Source organism: Perca flavescens, chromosome 14 (assembly GCF_004354835.1).
Source record: "Perca flavescens isolate YP-PL-M2 chromosome 14, PFLA_1.0, whole genome shotgun sequence".
NCBI lineage: Eukaryota > Metazoa > Chordata > Actinopteri > Perciformes > Percidae > Perca > Perca flavescens.
This window is the reverse complement of record NC_041344.1, coordinates 26546887-26569295: the sequence shown is the minus strand read 5'-3', so window position 1 is coordinate 26569295 and position 22409 is coordinate 26546887. Positions and strand designations below refer to the sequence as shown.

The window sequence follows — 22409 nt, the reverse complement described above, 5'->3', positions numbered from 1 at the left end:
TGAAGCAATACCAGTTGAAGCTTTATTAGCAGACACCAAACTGCAGAATAAGATTCATTTAACGGATGAACCCATTTCATATGTAATGATAGCAGCTTGGAATGAAGCAATTGAGATTTGTGGTTTGGAAGATACCTCAAAGATCCTAAAATGGTGTGCATACGATTCAGATTTTACCCCGAATCAGCATGATGATAGATTTAAGAATTGGATTTTAAAAAGGATTGACTGATTATTACTCATTTGAATTTAAACAATCTAGGATTCGTTGGTACATTTATATCATTAACTACAAATTCAGGAGCACACAATAAAATTACATCCAGGTTATACAACAGCATCCTGCGGTGTAAAAAAGACCTCACATATGTTAAAGCGAAGTGGGAAAAAGAAGGTAATTTGATAATATGCGAGATACAATGGGTTTCAGCTCAATCTAATGTATGGTGTGAATTTTGTTGGAAAAGTATAATGAGATTTTTCATCACCCATGTTCAGAAGAGGTATCGGGGCATACCTCGGGGCAAGTTATTTCTCAGTATTGGTCTAGAATTCATGAGCATATACAGAATGTCTTTGCACTTGTTTTTCCATTTGCTTTGGAAACCTTATATCTCAGTAATATATCAACGGATAAATTGGACTTGAAGGACAAGAAACTTCTATACATCTTATTGGCAGCAAGTAAAAAGGCTCTAACAAGGAGATGGCTCAAACCAGAACCACCAACAACTGAGGACTTTTCACTCAAAGTGCAGAAGGACACTTTCTATAGGATATGGTCCAAGTGGATGGAATATGTTAAGCCGGTTAGATCTGAATTTTTTTGTAAACACTGCTGCTTCTTACTAATTGTGCACGGATTTAAAATTTTTAATTAATAACATAAATAATATGAAAGTAATTTGGTTACCCCGCCACCCGCACCTGAGTTCTGTTGTTCCTGTAATCGAAAGTTAAAATGGTAAAGCAACGTAATGTACTTCATACGTCAAACAATTGTAAAATTCAACATGCTTTTCCAATAAAAGATAATAAAAAAAAAAAAAAAGCTCATTATGTATGTTTTGTGAAAGCACCAACTGTCAACCGTAGAATATCGATATTGAGGTATTTGGTCAAAAATATTGTGATATATGATTTTCGCCATATCGCCCAGCTCTATACTCTAGTATCGATTTATGAACATTTTAGGACGAGGGGAGAACTTTTCTCTTAGTTTGAAGTTAAAAAGTGTTGACGGCTTCCTGACTCATTTAAAAAAAAGACAGACTAAAAGATTTGTGTGAGCCAGTCACTGAACTGCTGGCTGCAGGCGTGTGTTTCGAGAGAGAGAGAGAGAGTGAGAGCGAGAGTGAGAGAGGGTGCAGTGAAAGAGAGAAATAAAACTTTATTTATGAGCTGATAGTTTTCTGATTGTTTCACAGCAGTTACATTCTAAAGCAGTGTGACAATTGTATCAATACTGTGCGCCCCCATTTCCAACCGACGACGACCCAGGTCATGCGCAGTTGACATTGAAATCGACCCGCGTCCAGCCCAGCGGGTTAACCCTTTCAAACCCAAAGTCAACCCCGGTTGGGCCCTCGGTGTAAAAGTAGTATCATAGTCTCTGGTCTCTAATTTGGTTTGAACGTGAGAGCAGAGCACATCCACTTGTTGCTGCGTTTATATTTCATCTTGTTGGAAGAGAAATGTTGCTACCTCAGGCTTTTGTTCCCACTTCTTACACATGCTGCCACAGTCTGTGGCAAGTGGAGCAAGAAAGCATATTAAAGCTGACGATGTCTTCCTCCCGAGCATTTTCACGTCAGCCTTTGCCTCTTAGACTTCAGAAAGCCTTGGAGATCTGGATCCAGAGCGTCTTTGCCTCACACTAATTCACCTCTTGAATGTCATCAGCAGACCAGTGTATGATTAAAGAAGAGCCCTACAGCGTATCTCTTTGTCAGAGCTATGTCTTCATCAGCAGGCTGGGCGGGGGAGTGTTAGTTGGCATAAAGTGTGCAAGCTTCAAAGGGAAAATCAATCAGGCAAACAAAAGCGGATGCAAGCTGAACAAAGTCCATCTTAAACATAGTCTAATTTCGTCTCCAATTAAGTGTCATCTGTCGTTACACGCCCGTATGAATCTTCAGCTTTAATAATTCAGAGGAGCAACAGGAGTGATTACTATGTTTCACACTCTTGAGAGCTTAAAACGATGTCATTGTGGCCCCAATTAACCGCCCACAAGAGAACATTAGGTGGTGGTGGTTCATTAGAAGTGAAAACTTAATCTGAACCAGTCACGGCAACCCCGAAATGCAAGGGTTTATGGGTATAATGAGGCGGCTGTTTCATTCTTGGAAAGGTTAGCTAGTTAGTTAGATAGCACAATGAAGGGAGGTAAACCGCAATCTGCCACTTCTTTGCATATTTTTAACCACCTTGAACACCAGAGGCGGTAAATTTAACAAAGTGCCACCCCAAATGCCAAAGTCTGTTTAATACGAGATGACACATTAGAAAAACATTGTTCTACAAGTATTGTGAGTACACGTTTGTACACGCACACAAAAAAAGACAAAAAATAAACTTTCTCCTAATGGTTCAAGAAGAGAAATAGAGGTGTGATCGCACCATATGATTCTCCTGTTATGTTCTCAGCAGTCATGGTGTGTACCGAGGTGACAGAATTGGCTGTGGAGCGTCTGCTCTCCTCATTACTATGTTAGGGAAAGAATTTGGCCTTTGCTCTGAAAACTTATGTATGTGCTCTGTCAGTGGTCTTGATTCACACTAATGTCGAGCAAAGCATTTAGGTAGCTCATCGCTCTTCTTAAATCAAGCTCGAATTAGTTGAATTTCTTTTGATAATTACCAAACCTCTTTCACTCGAGTCCGCCCACTCATCCTCCCCCATTACAGAGCTTCCCAATATCCATTAGCTTTGATAGCTAGCCATTTACATCCGCACAGATCCTCCCTATAATAATGAAACTAATGAAATGATCATTTCCTCAGATACAGTACCAATCTAGACTGTAATATATTGTGTATTTGTTAGGTTGCCCTAATGTTTTTGAGCTGTATGACACTTTGAGAGTTATGGCTTCAATTCAATTTTATTTATAGTATCAATTCATAACGAGTTATTTCAAGACACTTTACATATAGACTAGGCCTAGACCACACTCTATAATTTACAAAGGCCCAACAATTCCAGTAATTCCCCCAAGAGCAAACATTCAGTGCGACTGTGGCAAGGAAAGGAAGAAACCTCGGACAGACCCAGGCTCTTGGTAGGTGGTGTGATGAACAGTGGCAATAACGGTTAGAATAAAGATAATGGATCAGTGACTAGAAATAGTAGTTGTAGTAGTTCATGGCATAGCAGGGCACTGCAGGGTGTGACAGGACGTAGCAGAGCACTGCAGGACGTAACAGAACATAGCAGGGCGCGCAGCAGGACCATAGCGACAGGCTGCAACCATGATTTAGGGGCCACCCTAATCCAAGGAAACATGCTGGGTGAAAATAATACATATGGACTCTGGGGAGTAAGCTCCCCAGAGCTAGGTTAGTAACAAGCATTTCTCCAGTGGCCAGCAATATGAAGGCAGCAGTGCTCCATGTTTTATACACTGCCTGCTAAACCCACCTGGACTTCTTGTTAGTTTTTTAATGATACCACCCCATTTGCCATTCTGAAGCTTCTGATTTGAGATATATTGTTATTTAGAGCATTTTAATGAAATTATTTGTATTAACCTATTATTAATTTAAACCTGCAATAACAGATTTGCTTTTTGTGCAATGGAAACAAGCTTTGAAAATGACACTGACATATTATCACCATAGGTTTACATGGCTAATGTGCGAGCAAGCAGCAGCTTATTTACACATCCAGCATCATTAGCACTCACGATGCTTTTCTGACCATTTGGTGAAAGTAATCTAATATTCACTCTACTTTAAGCTCCGTTGTTGGTGTACAACCGCTCTTGAGAAAAATATCTGGCTCTAAACCAGCTAAATGCTAGCCTGGTTGACACCAGACCCTTCTCAGTTGTGGGTCTGGGGAACGTTCTGTTACGGGTGAAGGAAGTAGAGGACCCAAAATGCAGAGAGAGCAGGCAGGCAGGCAGGCAAACGTTGAAGTGGAGGATTTAATAAAAACAAAAAGCGGCAGTACAAAGACTGGAAAACTCACAAAAATAAACGGACGGGAAAAACATAGGCAGGAGCAAACTGACGCAGGCACAAACACAAGGCACAGGGAGGAAACACAAGGGCATGGCTACAAAACGATCTGACGCAAGATAAGGGGAACACAGAGGCTAAATACATGAGGTGATGGGTAAATCAGAAACAGGTGAGACAACAGGTGAAGCACATCAGGGCGGGGCAGGACAATCAACAAAGGCGGGAAACAGAAAGAAAAGCTAGACATGACAAGACAGAAGACCAGACTATCAAAATAAAACAGGAAGCAGAACAAGCAGACAAAACATGACATAACCTAAATACAGACACTTGACACAACACTAGGCAACACAAGGGATAACAGAGAACACAGGAACAAACCAAAACACACAAGACACAGAACAGAGTACATCAACACAACAGGGAACAGAAAGTTACAGAAAGTGCAGACACAAAACACTGAAACCATAACACGTTCATTCACAGCTCATTTCCAAAGGGGCGTCACCAACGGATGCCGCTCAAATGCCTCTGGGCGCAATTGGATAGTCCTTCAACCAATCACACCAATGATCCGGTGACGTAGCAGCGACAGCGGCATCAACGGGTTGCTGCGTTTTGGTGGCCGTCATGTTGAATGCGAACAAAAAGCTGCTTGCCGTCGCTGCGCTATCGTCAACGGTTGCGATTGGTGCCTCGATTTGGAAAAATTGGAAATGGGCTCACGGCCAGACTGACTTGCAGAGCAAATCTCAAATTTCCAGGAAGTTTGTCAGGGTTTTCCCAGGTTAGCTAAATGCTCGCCCAGTCAAACAAAAACAAGAAACAGACCGCTGTTTGTGTCCCGTTTGAAGCTAAAAGTCAACGTGGAGTTATTATAGCTTTACGCAACAAACGTAACTTCGTTCTACGTCATGTACGTAATTCCGTCATGTACTTTTGTTTGGAAGTGAGGTAACGTAACAAATGTTCTGATTTTAATCCAAACCACGATCTTGTCCTAAACCCAAACAAACTGTGACCTTTGGGTATGAGGACATGTTGATCTCCTGCCAATGGTAGGGACGATAATTGAGGAAACGCTCCAGTGGATCGTATTAAGGATCTGACACACCAACCCGACGGCCGACCTTCGGCAGAAAAGGCAGTCGGACTGACTGCCTCCCCGAGTTGGTCCAAAAAGTGCCTGGCCTGCGTCTGCACGGGACGTAATACGTCTCCATAACAGCAGGCGCCACTAATCTGTATTGTCGCCCAAAAAATTAAAACCGGCAGCTGATTGGACGAACACGTCCAACCGGGCATAATGACGGCTTCGTTCAGAATACAATCTCATATTTTACGAAGATAGTTCACCGAAACCTGTTTCTGAAAACATTTTAAGTGAAAAATAGGCCATGCAGTTGCTGAATCTGCCTTCATTTCAGTTTAAAAGATTTTCGTCAGATTTTGAGAGGCAATAATCAGGCTCATCCCGCTCGTCATTTCCAGGTTAGCACTCCACCAATCAGATTGGCAATTGATATTCAACATGTGATATTGGCCCACATGAAGGCCGGCAGCTCCTCCCACTGACGACGGCACGGAACGCGCCGAACAGACTTGAGTCACTGACCTCGCCAGACTGTCCGACGGCCGATAATCAGGTTGGTGTGTCAGGGCCTTTAGAGGGTAGAAACAAACGACCAGTGTGATCGTTTGGGTTAGGACTTGTTGCCATTCACATATAAGTAGTTATGTAAGACGCTTAAAGCATTTTTTTCTTAAAGTATTTAAAGCATTTTTATTTACCAGTGAATTAAGTCATGTTATGAAGCTCTCAGACATGTGAATTCCGGCCTTTATTAAATTGCATTCTGAAGCAGAAGAGCAATGCAACCTAAACCCAGGAAGTGTCCATCTTCATGCACTTGGTCACTTGAGGAGAGAGGTCAGACAGAAAACAAGACATTTTCAAGGCGTCCACTGCAATGCAAAGCACTTAGCCTGGCTTTCTAATCTAATGTGGCTTTTAGCATAGCCTTCGGTGGCTGAGAGGCCTTTCTCTACCCCTCTCTCTCACACACATGCAAAAAGAAAAAAGAGGCTATATTGCATTTCACATTTCATGGCCGCTCGTTGCACTCTCTGGATGAATAGGGGATTAAACATCTCAAGTGTTTTGTCGATTTTTTTCCCCTCAGAAATGCTTACTCTGTTCACATAAGCATCTTTGAAAACTGTGTTCTTGTCCCATATATCTCCTGCGAGAGCCCCGGCTGTGGATCTAACCTTTCAGGGACTCAGCTCATGCCTTCAGAGCCCTATATGCTCCATTCTGATTTAAATCCCAGCCACTTTAAAGTACGCCCTCACCACAGCCGTATATCATCACCGGGGAATGGGGAGCCAGGGCTCAGAGGGTGTGGACGGGTGGAAGAGAAATGTGTGCCAATGCTGTGGGAAAATAGCGATAATTTTGACGTAGTCTATGCTGAAAATAGAGGGTGAACATCACTCATTTTCTCCTGACTGTGAGACACACTGCTGTTCGTGCTCAGAGAAGTATGCAATCCTGCATGGCTGTGATGATTTGTGTTTCTCATTGAATGTTCGGTGAATCATTTCTGGTGAGTCGAGAAGTGATTTCTTTCTAAGTGCAAAGTGTAAATCCAGTAGATTCTGATACACACGTAGACATCAACATGAGCATACCGTGCAGGCGATTATTTGAGCACTGCTACAACCTGGTACCATCCGTCATCGCAGCCTACCGTGAAAAATCACAAATAAAGGAATTCCAAACCAAAAACTACACAATGTTCCATTAGGAATGTGATGCGAAATTGGCGAGAAATACACCACATCGGCAACCAAGATTGCAGGTTTCCCTGACATTATAGGATGTAGCTAGATTTAGCAGTGTATGTAAAATATAAACACTGCAGTAACAGTACGCCAGTTAAATGGTGTTGAAGGCCAAGTGTTGGCGCCTGCGCAGTCAACCTGTGCAGACGTCGACACGTTTATCAGTTGCGAAGTAGCACCAAGCCTTCCCTGTAAATCACCAATGAAATGTTGTCATGTTTTAAGTTACAACTTTAGCAAACGTTCTCAACTCTTAATTTTGAAATGCCATAGGTGACGAACAGAGATAGGTTGAGCAACTTATTTGTATGGAATTTTAATACAACATAAAATGGTTCTTTAAGCTGTTGCTGTAAATTGTCGTGTACTTTATGTAACCGGGTTAAAAATATTAGACAGCGTCATAAATATGATGTTAATCTAAAGGTATTTGATCACATGTGACTTGTGCCCTGTTTACACATACATGGTTATTTAGGAAAACAGAGACATTTCCCTTTGTTCTAAAACCTCCGGCCAGAGTATAGATTTTGGAAATCTTTGTTTGCACGTTTGCATGTAAACTGAGACAAGGAGGTTTAGGTAGCCAAGAGAGAGAAAGAGGAAGTGACTCGTTGCTGCTGTTGCTATTTTCGCGATTCTGATTGGCTAACGTGGGCTTGAGCTTCTCGTTTACACTGCCACCTACAGGTTTGGCATGCTCATGCTTATTTCATGAAAGGGTTAAAAAGTACAGTGTAATAAATAAGTTTAAAAGACACAGATGTATAGTTATATATATCTTGTCTTATTTTGAAGAGTTCATGTTATAAGAGTAAGTGGTATTCGTGAATAAATGTAATACCGGTCATCCATTGGTTAAGGTGGGTGTGATCGCAGGTGTAGAGGAAGTGGTGAGAGCGTGTGTTGAGAGTAATCACACGCTACTAGTGGCCAGGTGTCCATGCATATGCAAGGTAACGGAACACAATTTGTTCAGGTCCTATCCCCTGACCAGTCGGCTATCCTAACCTTAACTGCTCAAGGTCAATGCCTAACCCCAACCAGTCAAGCTGCTTCATAGGGCGGGACTTGCCTAGAAGTTAGGTGGGGTCCATAAAAACGCGTATCACGTAGTTGTTCATGTGTGTTGCTAGCTCATTAGCTACTAATGTATTTTGTTAGCATTCATTAGCAAAGTGAATGTACTTTTAACAAGCTGCAACATTGACGGTTAGAGACATTGGAATAGAGAGACCACACCAGCTTCGGACACCTGCGTTATCCCATTCTTCACCAGAGACCGAGAGACGGGTAAAAGCTTCCGACACCTGCTTGCCCTAAATGCCCTCCCATTCTTCACCAGAGATACCAAGAGATAACCAAGATACCATTATTGGTCTTTTTTGAGTGAAATGGACAGTGGACTTCTCTACTCTCAAGCGTTGCATCAGGCCTGCAACGGGGGTTGTTGTTTAATGATATGCTGGCTTGTGTGTGTCTGTGTATGTGCTTGAAGTGAGGACCCACTGAGTTTAGTGTGAAATTGTACTTAAGTTAACCTGATTTTAAGGTGTGTGTTTACAGTTAAAGAGAATCATTATTGGGGTTATACAATAATTGGACGTTAACTGTCTCTAGAAGCGATTCCAGTGTGATGTTTGGTAATTTCCTTTACTGGAGGTTTTCAAGCTAAGGTGCTAAAGGTTAGTATGTGTTAAATAGGTGATACGTTCATCTCATTGCCATATGCTAAATCCTTAAAAGCCATTTCAGTGCATTTATTTAAGTGGGTTAAGTAAACTAAGTCTAATAATAGTGGTTACATATGATTTAAGGTAGCTAAATGACCTCAAGACATTTAAAAGTGTAAATAGGTAAAAGAGAAATAGTACAATATTACTTTAGGTATTCTTGATTGTAAGTTACTTTTCCTGATTTAACGAACTCTGGGCCCTCCCCTGACTAGACTGGGGATAAGTGGGCTACATTTACAAAAACCTAATTAGTAGGGAATTTTAATTAATAAAAGGCTCAATCAAAGTTACCCTACTGCACAGCATCAATTTGTCATAGATTTTAAAATGTATTTAGTATCAAGGTGTTGATTTCTTTGCATTAGTAAACATTTTAAGCTCCAGTAGTCTGTCTGCCATTAACTGAAACAATGTTCAGTAATGATGACTAATGTTTAAAAATTTCTTCCAGTGTAACCACAAAGGAAGCACTTTGCTGCGTGAAAAGGATGAAGAACATTGAGTCATGATTCTCCGGGAATATGAGCGTACAGTTGTGCCAAAAATCGAATGAAAACATGGAGAGTCCCAGGAAACTGAGCTTTCAAATTGTGTCCAAATGTTCTTCTCCAGTGGGATATCACTCAAAAAGAGAATCATGTGATGCTTAGCCCCACTGAATTGCATTAACCATGCTCTTAAATGTTGTCTGTTCAAACTCCAGCTGTAAAGAACCAAAATTAGAGGTTAAAACTGGACGACTTTTACTCATAACAGAGAGAGAGTTAAGCCATAGACTGATCAGGCAAGAGCCATCAATATTTATGGTAGTTAGATTAGGTTAGGTGAAATCAGATGAAACTGTAAAGTCCCCATGGGGAATTTGGGTTGTCACAGCTGCCGAGAACAGGATATAAATAACGTGTGTATGGTCATACAGTGTAAAGACACGTGTTCCTGTTGTTGCAGGCTAAAGTGGATGGTTACAGTATCTATTCAGCTACGCTATTATCAGGTGTACAGACAGAGCAGTGCATTCATGTGTCAAGGAGTGCAAACAATGCAAGCTATTAGCAGAGCAGTAGGTAGTCTAGCACTGCCAGACCTATCTCCACAGCGCTGTGGAGGAAAGTCTGGCTACACCACACTTACACTCCAGGATAGAAAAAAAATAAAACGGTCTGGCTTGTTTGCATTTCAAACCAATCACAATTGTCTTGGGCGGCGCTAATCTCCGGTCGCAATATCAGTAGCTCTGCAAAATAGTCTCGGGAAGAAACTTGTTTAGGTGGAACATTTGCACCCGGCAAAAGAGAACGCCACATAAAATATTTAATGAAGTTAACTGTCCACACAATACGGTTAATGTGAGCTATATAAATTAGCTGGATACATGGGTAAATGTAATTTTGCTCTAACCAGTGTATCGCCGTGTGCATTTTGTCCATAGCAAATCCCCGCCAATCGGTCCCAAAACATCCCAGTTAGAGAGGAAATGCCGTAAACACATTCTTTGTAAATCGTCACAATCATTCCCCGAAAGAGCCAAGCAGGCCTGCCTTGTTGCGCGATCCAAATTTTCTTTAAAACTTGCTAGCTCGGAGGTTCTGGTTGCTGTTTCTCGAAGCGACCGGAGTTTAGAAACACAAAGAAAGCGGAAGCATAACCACAACTCTCTGGTAAATAATCCATCCTCGATCCAGACTAAGCAGTAGATAATAGTAGGTAACATGCATGCGTTAAGGTGTGTAAGTGATTGGCTTTAACAGAGGGAAGAGGGTGTATTCTGAAAGCTGCAACATATTGGGGATGGAAGGAATAAGAACAAAATGCATTTGTCATAAAGTTCCGCCGCCCTCCCCAAAGAACCGAGCATAATTAATACATATTGACAAGCGACAAAACTGCTTAGGCCGGAGCCAGCGTGTGAGAGTTATAGCATTGTTTTCAGGCTATTGATAGATAAATACATTTTCCATATCTGGATTAGGTGGATTAGACCTCTTCTTCTTGCCAAAGACAATGTTTATTACAAACTCTAAAAAGTTCCAGAGGAAGTAATCATGCTCATGTACACACACACACACACACACACACACACACACACACACACACACACACACACACACACACACGTCCTGAGTAAATTCACAAAACCAGAGTGGAGGAATGACTCACAAATGAGAGTTTTTGGTCATTATGAGAAATGATTAGACACGCAGCAAGTCACTAAACTATTGACTTAGTGGGAACATCGGTCATATTTGTTAAACAGTAATTTGTGTGAAATGATTCGAGCAAGCCTCTATCTGCTTGGGTTTCTTCCTGAGACAGGTTTCCCTGTACCATCCTGCTCTCCAGATTCAACGTCTCCTCCTTCCAAGGCAACTTGCAATAATCTCAAAACCAGCAGCATTCAATGTCACTGATTTTACACCGAATTAAAGTCATTTCAAGGCGGTGGAAGAAAAATTAAGACGAGGCTAGAATGACATACTTGCATGACAGTGTTTAGATATGCAGTAGACGGGCTTGAGGCCCACTGCTGATGGTGAAATGTGGCATGTTACTTACGTAAGTACTAATGGTTATTGAATACGCCGTTAACTGTGAGGGACAGGAGCCTATCCCAGCATGCACTGTGTGAGTGGTAGGAGGCCAGTCAGTCTTTTACAGGGCTATAAATAGACAGATAAATATATTTCCTCTTTGGGCTATGTAGAGTTTCAGCCTGTTCTTATGAACCATAAATTCAAAAAAATATTCTATGAAAAATTAAGCCCTGTAATTCGTAAGTTGTTTTTTTGTTGTTGTTGCTGTATGCACCGCAGTAGCTAAGTTTCCATCCACTTGTCAATCAAATGATCTGAAGTTCGGTAAAAAAACTCATGCGAATAAAGCTGGTGAAAGTGTGTTTCCACCCAACAGATTTAAAGCGAATAAAAAACTTTGTGTAATGATGTCACATGCTGTTGTGCGATTAAATTGGTATATCGAATTGATTTGAGCCATTTAAAGGTGTTTCCATTCATTTTTGCAGTAAATCGCACAACATTCAAGCAAACACGTGCGAACAAAGTTTAGCTAGACAAAAGTAGTTGTTGTTGTTCATATTAAAGCCAAGGAAGCTACGATGGGCTTTAGGCCGAGGATCTGATCCAGCTCATGAAAAAGGTGGAACTTGCCTCTTATTTTCCCTCTGGCACCGCTGCGAGACAACTCTCTTTTTTGAAACATGTATCGCTGTTAGAGCGCCTTCCATTTACTCCGCAGGACGTCCCACGGCTTGTCGTAACCTTTGTTGGCCGTTTCCTTCGCGAGTTCCTGGTAAATTATGGCATTTCTTAGATTTTTGCTATCTAAAATAGCCGTTATATTTTGCTCGTAAATTAAATTCAAAAAGTCTCTCGTATCCTCGTTCGTCCACTTTGATCTGTCTTTGTTGACACCTGTCGTGTGCAAACAGAGCGGAAATACTGGGCGGAAATGAACTAGAACTTCTTCTTCTTCTTCGTTTTGTGGCTGGTTGCAACCATAAAATGACCTAAAACTTAATCGCAAATCATTAATTTATTTGGCAAATAACGTTTCCATCAGCGTTTATCGCATAAGCCGTATATCAATCAAGAGAAAATCCGATGAGACCGAACGTATTTCCTTTGAGTCGATATTCATGAAATTCAATCGAATTTTACTGTTTCCAAAAGGCATTTTTCATTCGATATCACTTAATTTGGATAAAAATGTGTGGATGGAAACATAACTAATGACTGCTGCTGTTTAAGAACGTGGCTGGCCGCGTAGTGAAGTGGCCAGGGTGGATCGGGGGGGGGGCTCATAAAACACAGGACTTTCAAGCCAGGGAGCGGAGTTCGCCCCCCCAGACTTCATACCCCAGGAAATGGGTGTTCCTTAGGAGTGTTTTAATCCAAACCACAATCTTTTAAATTAAATAAACTAAACTAACCAAGTCCCCATGACACGAAGGACAATACAAGGGATAAGTAGCTAGTTTTGGCGCCTAAACTTTACTTTCGTCGCAGAATATAGCTCACTCTTCTTTTTTTTCACCCGTTCATGAGAATGCGTTGAGCACTGCTGTGCATACTGCAGCCGATGTCTCACCTCTCCCGATTGCTTCCATTTAAAAAGCTCACAGAAGCGGATGTGTGCTAATCTTCATTGGAGGTGGGGAAGTTATGCAGACATGCAGTCGCCAAACCTGTCTTCATATTTGAAGCCTTCTCTTTCTCTTTTCTTCTCTAAAACCCCGAAACATAGAGTCCTCCCTACCAGCATATTTAAACATGCAACAGGAACGAGGGAGCAGTGAGTACACAGTGTTTGCCGCAAAGGTTGTGGGGACAGGCTGTGACAGGCAGTGTGTGTGTCTGTGCGGGAGTGTCAGTACAAAGCACATACTGTATAGTATGGCTGTAACCCTGCTGTTTCTCGCAGTTACTGTTACTGTTCGTCAGCTCTAAAAAATCTTGTTAGGCTCTGAATATAGCACAACTACCGGGGCCCATATGTTGTGTTTACTGCCATAGAGGAGGAATATATCTCCCTCATGTACATCGCCTCTCCGCTGGTGCTTACGAGGATTGCTAACCCTACCAACAGTTGTGTGAGAGGCACAAACTGGGGCTACGGTTAGCCAGTATTTTAATATACAACGTGCGAGTCAACGTATACAAAATAGACCTTGGAGTCTTGCCTATTACATTACATTACATCAGAAATTCGGCTGACCTGAGCGTTCACATCCAAGCAGACGGATACAAGCTTGTTTTGGGAAGAAAAAAACCCATATCAACAGCCAACAAGAATCTTGGATTATGTGTACTAAGATTTAGTGTGGTATTCCTCTTTAAGCATCTATGTTTTGTGTAGCTAGTCCAATTTTATTTTGAGTGTGGTATGTGCTTAGTGTTACCTTTTGTGGCTGATTGAGAATAACTCTAAGGGTCCTATCTTGCACCCGGCGCAGCGCAGCGCAACGCAAGTGTCTTTGCTATTTTAAGACCGTCCAGCGCCCACGTCGTTTAAATAGCAAATATACGTGCGCCCATCTGTGCGCCCATGGGTGTGCTGGTCTCACAGGGAGGTGTGTTCAGGTGCATTCTTGGCGTATTGCTATCTTGAGGCAGCGGGAAGTGATCGCACCATTGACCAACAAAAACCTGGTCTAAAGTCAATAGCGCAGCATTTCATTATTATTTTAACAGCGCATTAGTAAAATGTGCCTAGGCTCATGCACAGCGCACGCACACTATGCTTGTTACACACACACACAGGGAAGCGCAGCAGCACACACACATGCAAAAGATTACATATAAAAATATTACGGTGCAAATCCGCCATCATAATAGCAGTGCGCCAAGGTACAAACTCGCCTGGCTTTTAAAGGCAATGGGAGATGGCACTCTGATTGGTTAATTGCATGTTACGCCCAAAAAACACACCTATGAATTAATGATGATACTAAGTACAACCCTTTTGAACCATGCTCCTGGCGCACGGACCCTTTTTTCCGCCGTCAAATTAGTCAAATTGGACACGCCCTAAATGCTCCTGTGCCAGGTGCTTCACGCCGTGCGCTTAGATCCTTGAAATAGGGCCCTATAGCTGCAGTTCTCTCCCAACTGTAGTTCCAGTGGGGTTTTTTTCCGCATCAGGGGGTAGAAATCAGCCTGTTAAGGTTGCCGCACCAGAATAAGACGAAGAAGATAGTGAGGCAAAGTCCCTTCCCTTCCAGTGGACCCCATGGGACATTATTATGTGCAAATTATGAACGGTTGGGAACTGGGATCCATTTTTGGATCCCGTTTGAATTGAGCCGTAAATTACACATATGATGTTTGTCAATTTGAAAGATAATTTTGCAAGTGATGAAAGTCTTTTTTTAGACAAATGCAGCTTTTCCTTTGATTTTACATTGACAACCAGTGCTAAAAGTGAAACGATCTTAAATCTGCCATCTCTTCTTATGGATGGAAATTACACTTACTTGACCTTAAAATCCTGAGGATTCACACACAATCACGTTATTGTTCTGTAATATGATTCTTGCATTTTGAAAATGCATATTAGATGTTTTCCGGAAGAGAAAGAAAAGTGTTGAAACTCAATCTGGCCGCGCAAAACAAACACACAGACCACTCAGTACACACAGTAGAGCCCAGTGAGGTCAATAAATACATCCATTAAAAGCATGTGTGTGCCCGAGACTCTGTACTTGAAGCCTGCCTATTTTTGAATCACACCCCCTCCAACTCGGTGGGGGATCAGAGGTGAGCCGCCGCCTCCTTCATTGTTTGGTTTACATGCTTGTCTTCAGCTGTGACAGGGTCAGAGTCCCCTGATCGCTGAGACGGATAATTGTGTGTTTTTAATTTGCTCCGCCACGCTTCTGCCTTTATCAGAGGCTTTTCAGTGTGGAGAACGGGCAGGAGGGAGTGGAAAATGCACTCAGCCAGAAAGCATCTGACGGAGAACAATACAAATACTGTACACTGGTCAAATTCAAGGGAAGGGACAGTATCGGTTGCAAATGTGTCACAAACAGACATAATCCTGTGTGGATGCAGAAGAGCAGAATGACAGAGGAGGTGTGAAACATACTGGTTAGCATGTGAAAACGAGTGAGCTCCTTAAGGATTTGGACAGTAGCACATTTGTTTGTTTTGGCTTCAGACTCGTATTACTTTGGATGTGAAATGACAGCATGTGGTTAGAGGGTGGCTGAAATTAGAATCGCTCCGCTGCAACAGCAGAGCTTCAAGATTGCCATGCGCCTTAATGTACCCGCATTTCAGGAAAACTGGCATTAAGAAAACTACTTTGCATAAGGGGTGCAAAGGTGGATTAATAATGCAGACATCAAGAATATAATAGGTTAGAGAGAGAAATGGAAAATATGCATTTGACGATATGAGACGGAATAGAGAGGCTGTTTCACTAAATATAATAATATTCAGCAAAGTACAGTCGCCTCTTTAATTTATCCAAATGTTTTTGGTATTCTGAAATGGGAGAATATGAACAAAAAGTGTTTTTTTCTTTTAAATGTCTGGTCCAATTCGGCTTAAAATCCCCTCAAAGTGAAGTTGGCAATCTGTAACCTGTATTTATCTTTTCACATTTAAAAACAAAAAAAAGAGTTTGCTGAGGCCTATTCATTTTATTTTTTGCTGGGACTTAAGCCTTTCTGATGGGACTAACATAAACTAAAATGATATCTGTCCTCATGTGCTACTTTTACTCACCACTGTGGCACATCACTTGTAAACCCATGCAGGAACATTGCAATGTTAATAAAGAATTTTACTTTTTAACAGCCTTTGACCAGCTTTGGCTAAGAAATATGTCTCGGAGATCCTGTACAATCTGTTAGTCGTTGAAATGCAATTTGGATGAAGCTTTTAATCTAACAATGCAAAGAGTCTACAGCCATGCTCTGTGAGGCTGTACTTGAGCTAAATGCTCACATCGGCATGCTAATAAGTTAACAATAACTTATAACTTAATCACTTCTGATGCTAGCATGTTGATGTTTAGCATGTATAATGCTTGTCTTATTCACAATACTTTCTTAAAGCATGTTAGCATGCAAACATTTGCTAATTAGCACTGAAGCTGATAGGAATGTCATGAGTTATGTTGGAATTTGGTCATAAACTAAAGTATTGGACAAAAAGAAATGTTGACTAGATAATGGCGCTATGTGAAAAGTAAGGAGATAAGGATCATCAGGAGTTATTAGAATTCATCCTCTGGGCACCAGTCATGACACATGAACCCTAACCCTAACCCTAACCCTACCCCCAACTCTAACCCTAATCCTAACGATGACTAATTTTCCAAGTCCATTGCGGCTGCTGCTGCGGCTGCTGTGTGAAAAACTGCAACTCCAGCTTTGCTGATCAGTGATTTACATGGTCCTTAATGGGTTTAGCAAGTTTGAGGTCTCTAGGGCACAAAAGCCATGCTGTATGCAAAACTAAGTGGATACTCTGAAAAATGCACGAGGCTCAATCTGAGAGGAGGGCAGTGAGTTGGAATGACGTCTCCATGGAGCAGAGCTGTTGACTGAGCAAATAATAAGGGAAATGGTTTGCTTATATATTCACGCTGGGGCACGTTCACACCTGGTAGTAACCTTTACAGCCGCAGAGTATGTGGTTGTCTCCCTAATGTCATCATATGTTTCTGCACAACCTCAAAGCGTTTTTGGTGTTTACATCTGAGCCACAAAACACCGTGGAATGAGTCTGAAGATGTTTTAGAGCTACCTATTTTACAGTATTACACAACATGTCAAAGACAAAGGATTTTCAAGTTTTTAAAGAGTCTGAAGAAAGTATTTTTGTCGTTGCACCAGATTTTCCAATTAATCCACACAGATTAAACTAGTGGAGCAAAGACATTTTTTGTTGTTGTAATTAATAACACTTAAATGCAAAAAAAAAAAGGAAAAGCACATTTTCTTTTTTTCAGCGTCCTCCAGGGGGTGACTTTGACTTAATAACCAAGTAATTTCTTATAATTATATTTTAAAATATTTATGAACGCTATTTCAGCGGTCTCGGAAAAATAGATTATCATTAAAAGAGTAGAATATTTCAGCGGTGGCAGCTTTAAGAATCCACAGTGTGGGTTTTAGCTATGACCGACTGCGGTGAGACAGTCGGCACATCTACAGCTCTCTCATCGCTCAGGTCTGATGCGGGAGTCAGTGTTCACTAAATGAGATAATCAAAGCCTTTTTGTTTCCCACTCCATGAATCTTTCAGCACCTTCTCTTTTGTGTTTTCTTCACCGTTACCTTTTTGTTGTGAGATCAAACGCGTCCTCTTGTCGATGGCAAACGGGAGGCTTTGAAATGGATCCCTAATTACTGACTTTATTGGAGTTCACGTCTCGCACACTGAAGGCTGTTACTCCTGTTGCGTAATGTAACACAACCCTTAATGTCTGTCTTTATGTGCTTTTTCCCCCCAATTTTCCCCGCAGGGTGAGTGCTCCCAGAGGTGCTACAACATCTTTGTGCTGGAGACGGTGTGCGTTGCCTGGTTCTCCCTGGAGTTCCTGCTGCGCTTCATTCAGACGCCGAGCAAGTGCACGTTCCTGCGTACGCCTCTAAACGTGATTGACGTGGTGGCCATCCTTCCCTACTACATCACCCTGATTGTGGACTCTCTGTCAGTGGGAGGGAAAGCTACGGGCTCAGGGAACAACTACCTGGAGAAGGTGGGGTTAGTCCTCCGAGTCCTGCGAGCTCTACGGATCTTTTACGTGATGAGGTTGGCGCGCCATTCCTTGGGCTTGCAGACGCTCGGTCTGACGGTGCGCAGGTGTACGCGGGAGTTCGGCCTGTTGCTGCTGTTTCTGTGCGTGGCCATGGTTCTTTTCTCGCCACTCGTGTTCCTAGCTGAGAGCGAGCTGGGCGCCAAGCAGGAGTTCACTAGCATCCCCGGTAGCTACTGGTGGGCCGTCATCTCCATGACCACGGTCGGCTACGGAGACATGGTGCCCAGGAGCATACCGGGCCAGGTGGTGGCGCTCAGCAGCATCCTGAGCGGCATCCTCCTCATGGCCTTCCCCGTCACGTCCATCTTTCACACCTTCTCTCGCTCCTACGTAGAGCTAAAGGCAGAGCAGACCCGCGCGCTGAGGCAGAAGCCCGACTCGCAGGACAGCACCAAGTCCCAGAACAGCGAAGACTCTCAGGAGACGGACAGCTACCACGGCATCACTGAGGCTGCCGCCTCCTCCGTGCAGCGGAGGAAGTCCATGGCTGTTCAAAGGGCTGCTGAGATTAGAGGGTCCATGAAAACTTAGCCACTCTGCCTGCCTGTCTGGTTGTGTTCAAGTGGCAGCCTGGGAGGCCGTGACACCCAGCGCTGAGACTGCCTGCCAAGTTGACAAGCTGCAGGATTGTGGGCAGGGAGGAGATTTTGTTCTCTGGAGATTGAGGTCTCTGCTTTGATCGTGTGCAGCGCTTGTGCACCAGAGTGTAGCTGAGTTTCTTAAGTTTCACAGAGGAGCGGCAGCTGTTTGTTTTTTTCTTCATAAATTTGACTTGAAAATATGGGTAACAATATTCATGATAAGACAACCAAGTCAAATGAGATTTAAAAAGTGACAGAGACAGTACTCTCACTGACTGCTGTTCTGACTTGAGATAAATGATCTCAGACTAAAAACTAATGTTCCTTCTGTAGCTGCATATCAGAGGATTGTCTGAAATAAAGGTGTTTCTGAGTCAGACATGCAGTTTATTATTGATGTGCAATATCATCTCCATTGACTCTGTGTTGTATTTGGCCAAATCAAATAACTTATTGTACCTGGGGTTTTGTTATATAAGGATCACATGTGATATGTCAGCAAGTTTATTTGCAATGGAGCAGAGCTAAACTCGCTACACTTTGGTCAAGTGCAACTACCATGCCATGCAAATTGCCAAGAAATCTGGCATGGCTAGTCATATTACAGTCACTTCTTAACATTTGTGTTGCACCATCATCAGGTCAAATGGTCTACTTTTCATGTATTGCAATAACAAATGGCCAAATTTCCCTAATGTGGAAATTAAAGATTTTGCTATTCATTTTTAGGCCCATTTTTAAAAGTTCATACATGTTATTCCTATGGTCTAAGACAGACCTTAGATATATTAATTTATTATTGTCAGATATATTATATTAGTAAACAAAAAACCACTCTCCCAAATCCAAAAACTCAAATTTGTAAAAAGTAAAAAGTATCCATAGGCAATGAATTGGGAGAGATGTTGTAGATAGGGTTGGGTACCGAAACCCGGTACTGATATGGCACCGGTGCTTAAACGACGGGTACCTACCAGACCAAATTGCAATGCGGATTTCGGTGCCTCATTTCGGTGCCACTGAAATGCCTTCGCTACTCTCTGATGCTCTGCAACGGACATTAGAGGCAACAGAAACATCGCTCGCAAGAAGGAATTAAGAAATTATACTTAAGAGCAGGTAACGTTAGCCTACCATTAGCTAGCAGCTGGATTAAACACGGTGAAAATGCTGACAGCTAACGTCAAAGGGTGTGAAGTGTGACTGTATTTCACAGTAGAGGATTCCACAGTCTAGCTGCCGTTGTCGGAAAAACAACACAGACAAGACTAAATGATGCGTTCACTTGAAACTGGTAACGTAAGCCTCGTAATGCATTCAAAGTTATTGTAAAATACCCCTTTCCCATGTGGTCGTTGTTTTGTTTAACAGCATTCTACTGGTGAAATAGGTCATATTTATAATTTATTGTTATTACATTTAATTTCGACCATATGGCCAATAAACAAGGCGTTTTTTAATGTCACCAACTGTTGTTGTGTGATCCTTTTTTTATTTTATTTGTTGTACTTTTCAAAAAAATGTTCGGTTGAGGCACCGCTTAGGCATCGGCACTGTTTTAAAAGTATCGCTTTAGCACCGGTATCGGGATACCCAACCCTAGTTAGAGATGACACTGAGATCACCGAGAGGAATATTCTTAGTATATGGGTACATATTCCATTTCACAACTGAGAACACTGCAATAGAATAAAGCTCATTTGCGTATATTAAAAGAAAACATCAGCCTCCCATTTATTGTTTATAGAGCAGCTCCAGACTTTATCCTTATTGACGCCTCATACGTGTGAGACTAACTTCTTTGGTTTTTGGCTTTGAGAGACAAATACAAATACTTTCCTAGGCCATGGAATTAACACATTGGAATTCCTAATTTAGGTGGTGTTGTTTAGCTGCATGTCACATAGGAACTGCATATTTCTGCTTGAATTTGTTTGTCTTATTGCCCAATCATCGACACCATTCTGGCAGGTTTTGAATGTATTATTATAGTAAATAACCACCCAAAGATGGAATTAATACATTATCTCTTTTTGGATATCATCTCTGATTACACAGCATCCTTGATACTAAAAGTGGTGGAATCTGCACTGGTTAGAGATACTGTATCTTTAGGAGAGGTGGTACTCTCACATATTATATAAATATGTAAAGTGACCACAGTGGACCAAAAATTGAAAGTAATTATTTAATGTAAATGAAACCAGTTAGAAGCACACTTACAGAGAGGCGTAATTGTTGTTTAATTCTCTTCAAAGAGTTTGACTGACTGTGACAAATATTATTCATCTACCTTCATGCAGTGAAAACAACAGACCCCAAATGCTGAAGTCCAAAAACATTTCGGATGATTAATAATTTTCATCTTAATGTTCACAGTCTGACACAATTTTCTCATTTAATCGCAAATGCAGCTCTTCATTTTCTAAGACTTGAGTGCCTTGTACTTTGAAGTCACATTTAAAAAAAACATTTGCCCAAACTGTTGTCAAGTTGGAACTTGACAACCAAAAGAAGAAGAAATAAAGAAGAAAAAAACAGAAACTCAAAGCAGCGTTTGTGCACAAGATAGTTTGCTATGCCATACAGGTTGGAAGGGCACATTTGATCTGCTAACTCTGAATTGCAGTCACTGGATTAACTGACTCCTTAAAAAGCATGACAAATACTTAAAACCATTATATCTAGGATATTTAGGTTTAAGAAATTAAAATATTGTGTTGATGAGGAGCGGATGGTGTTGCAATTAAACATAATTTGAAAAGAAAGACATTTCAAATGGATCTGTGCTTTGCCATATGAATCCATAGACTGAGGAAAAGTTGAAAAAAAAATGTAATAAAGATTATAATGAACACAGTCCCATGTGGAGAGAGTCTTTGATTTAACAATTGTATACACAAGGACACTCTCACATTCGCAAATGAGGGTGCTCTACTTCTGCAGATCTTCTAGTTCTGTAGATTCACTCAGTGCAGACTCACTATTTCAGATCTGATATATAGACTTTCAATGTAGACATAGAAACAGGAACGGAGAAATGCCCGCAGTGAATACATTTTTTACTTTAGTTTTTAAATCGATTGACCTAATTTTGATATGCTACATACAGACAGCTAGGACTAGTAGTAACTAATGTTGCAAGAGGTTTGTGTGTGGCGCTGTTATCATTTTAGACTGAAATGTAGTAGGACTCAACTGATCCGAGTTAAAGGTCCTATGACATGCTGCTTTTTGGATGCTTTTATATAGGCCAATACGGTATCTGAAGTCTCTTTTCCGAAATTCAGCCTTGGTGCAGAATTACAGCCACTAGAGCCAGTCCCACAATGAGCTTTCCTCAGGACGTGCCATTTCTGTGTCTGTAGCTATTGAGGAGGAGAGAGAGGGGGCAAGGTGGAGGGTGGGGGTGTGGCCTCAGCCAGGTCTCATGGCAGGACGTGATACGGTTACGTTATTGAATCTATTAAGTCGTGGACAGGTTACGTAAATGCCGTTTTTTTCGTGTGCCGCTTACGATTTTTAAAGCAATGTATTTCAATGGGAAGCACATTTCGTGATAACAGTACGATGACAGTAGCGAGTAGTATTGATAAGGCGAAAGTCCGCGTAGGGAAGTTGGTCGGGGTGGTGGATGGGTCAAAAAACACAGGACTTTCACAGCGGAGACCGGGGATCGCATACCGCGAGTGACGCGTCCCGCAAGTGACAGTTCCTTTCCCCGTTAATTTTTTGCCTAACCACAACAGTCCCGTTATTGTGGAGT

The 22409-nt window shown here is 41.8% G+C and overlaps 1 protein-coding gene across 3 annotated transcripts in view; it reads left to right on the top strand.

Moving 5' to 3' along the window:
• kcng2 (potassium voltage-gated channel, subfamily G, member 2) overlaps positions 1-18991 on the top strand; it is a 41523-nt gene extending 22532 nt beyond the window's left edge. For all 3 annotated transcript variants that reach the window (XM_028597839.1, XM_028597840.1, XM_028597841.1), the window contains exon 3: positions 17766-18991. In XM_028597839.1, the coding sequence (XP_028453640.1) occupies positions 17766-18593 (828 nt within the window). In that variant the 3' untranslated portion in view covers positions 18594-18991. The remainder of the gene's footprint in view (positions 1-17765) is intronic.
• The last annotated feature ends 3418 nt before the right edge of the window (positions 18992-22409 follow it).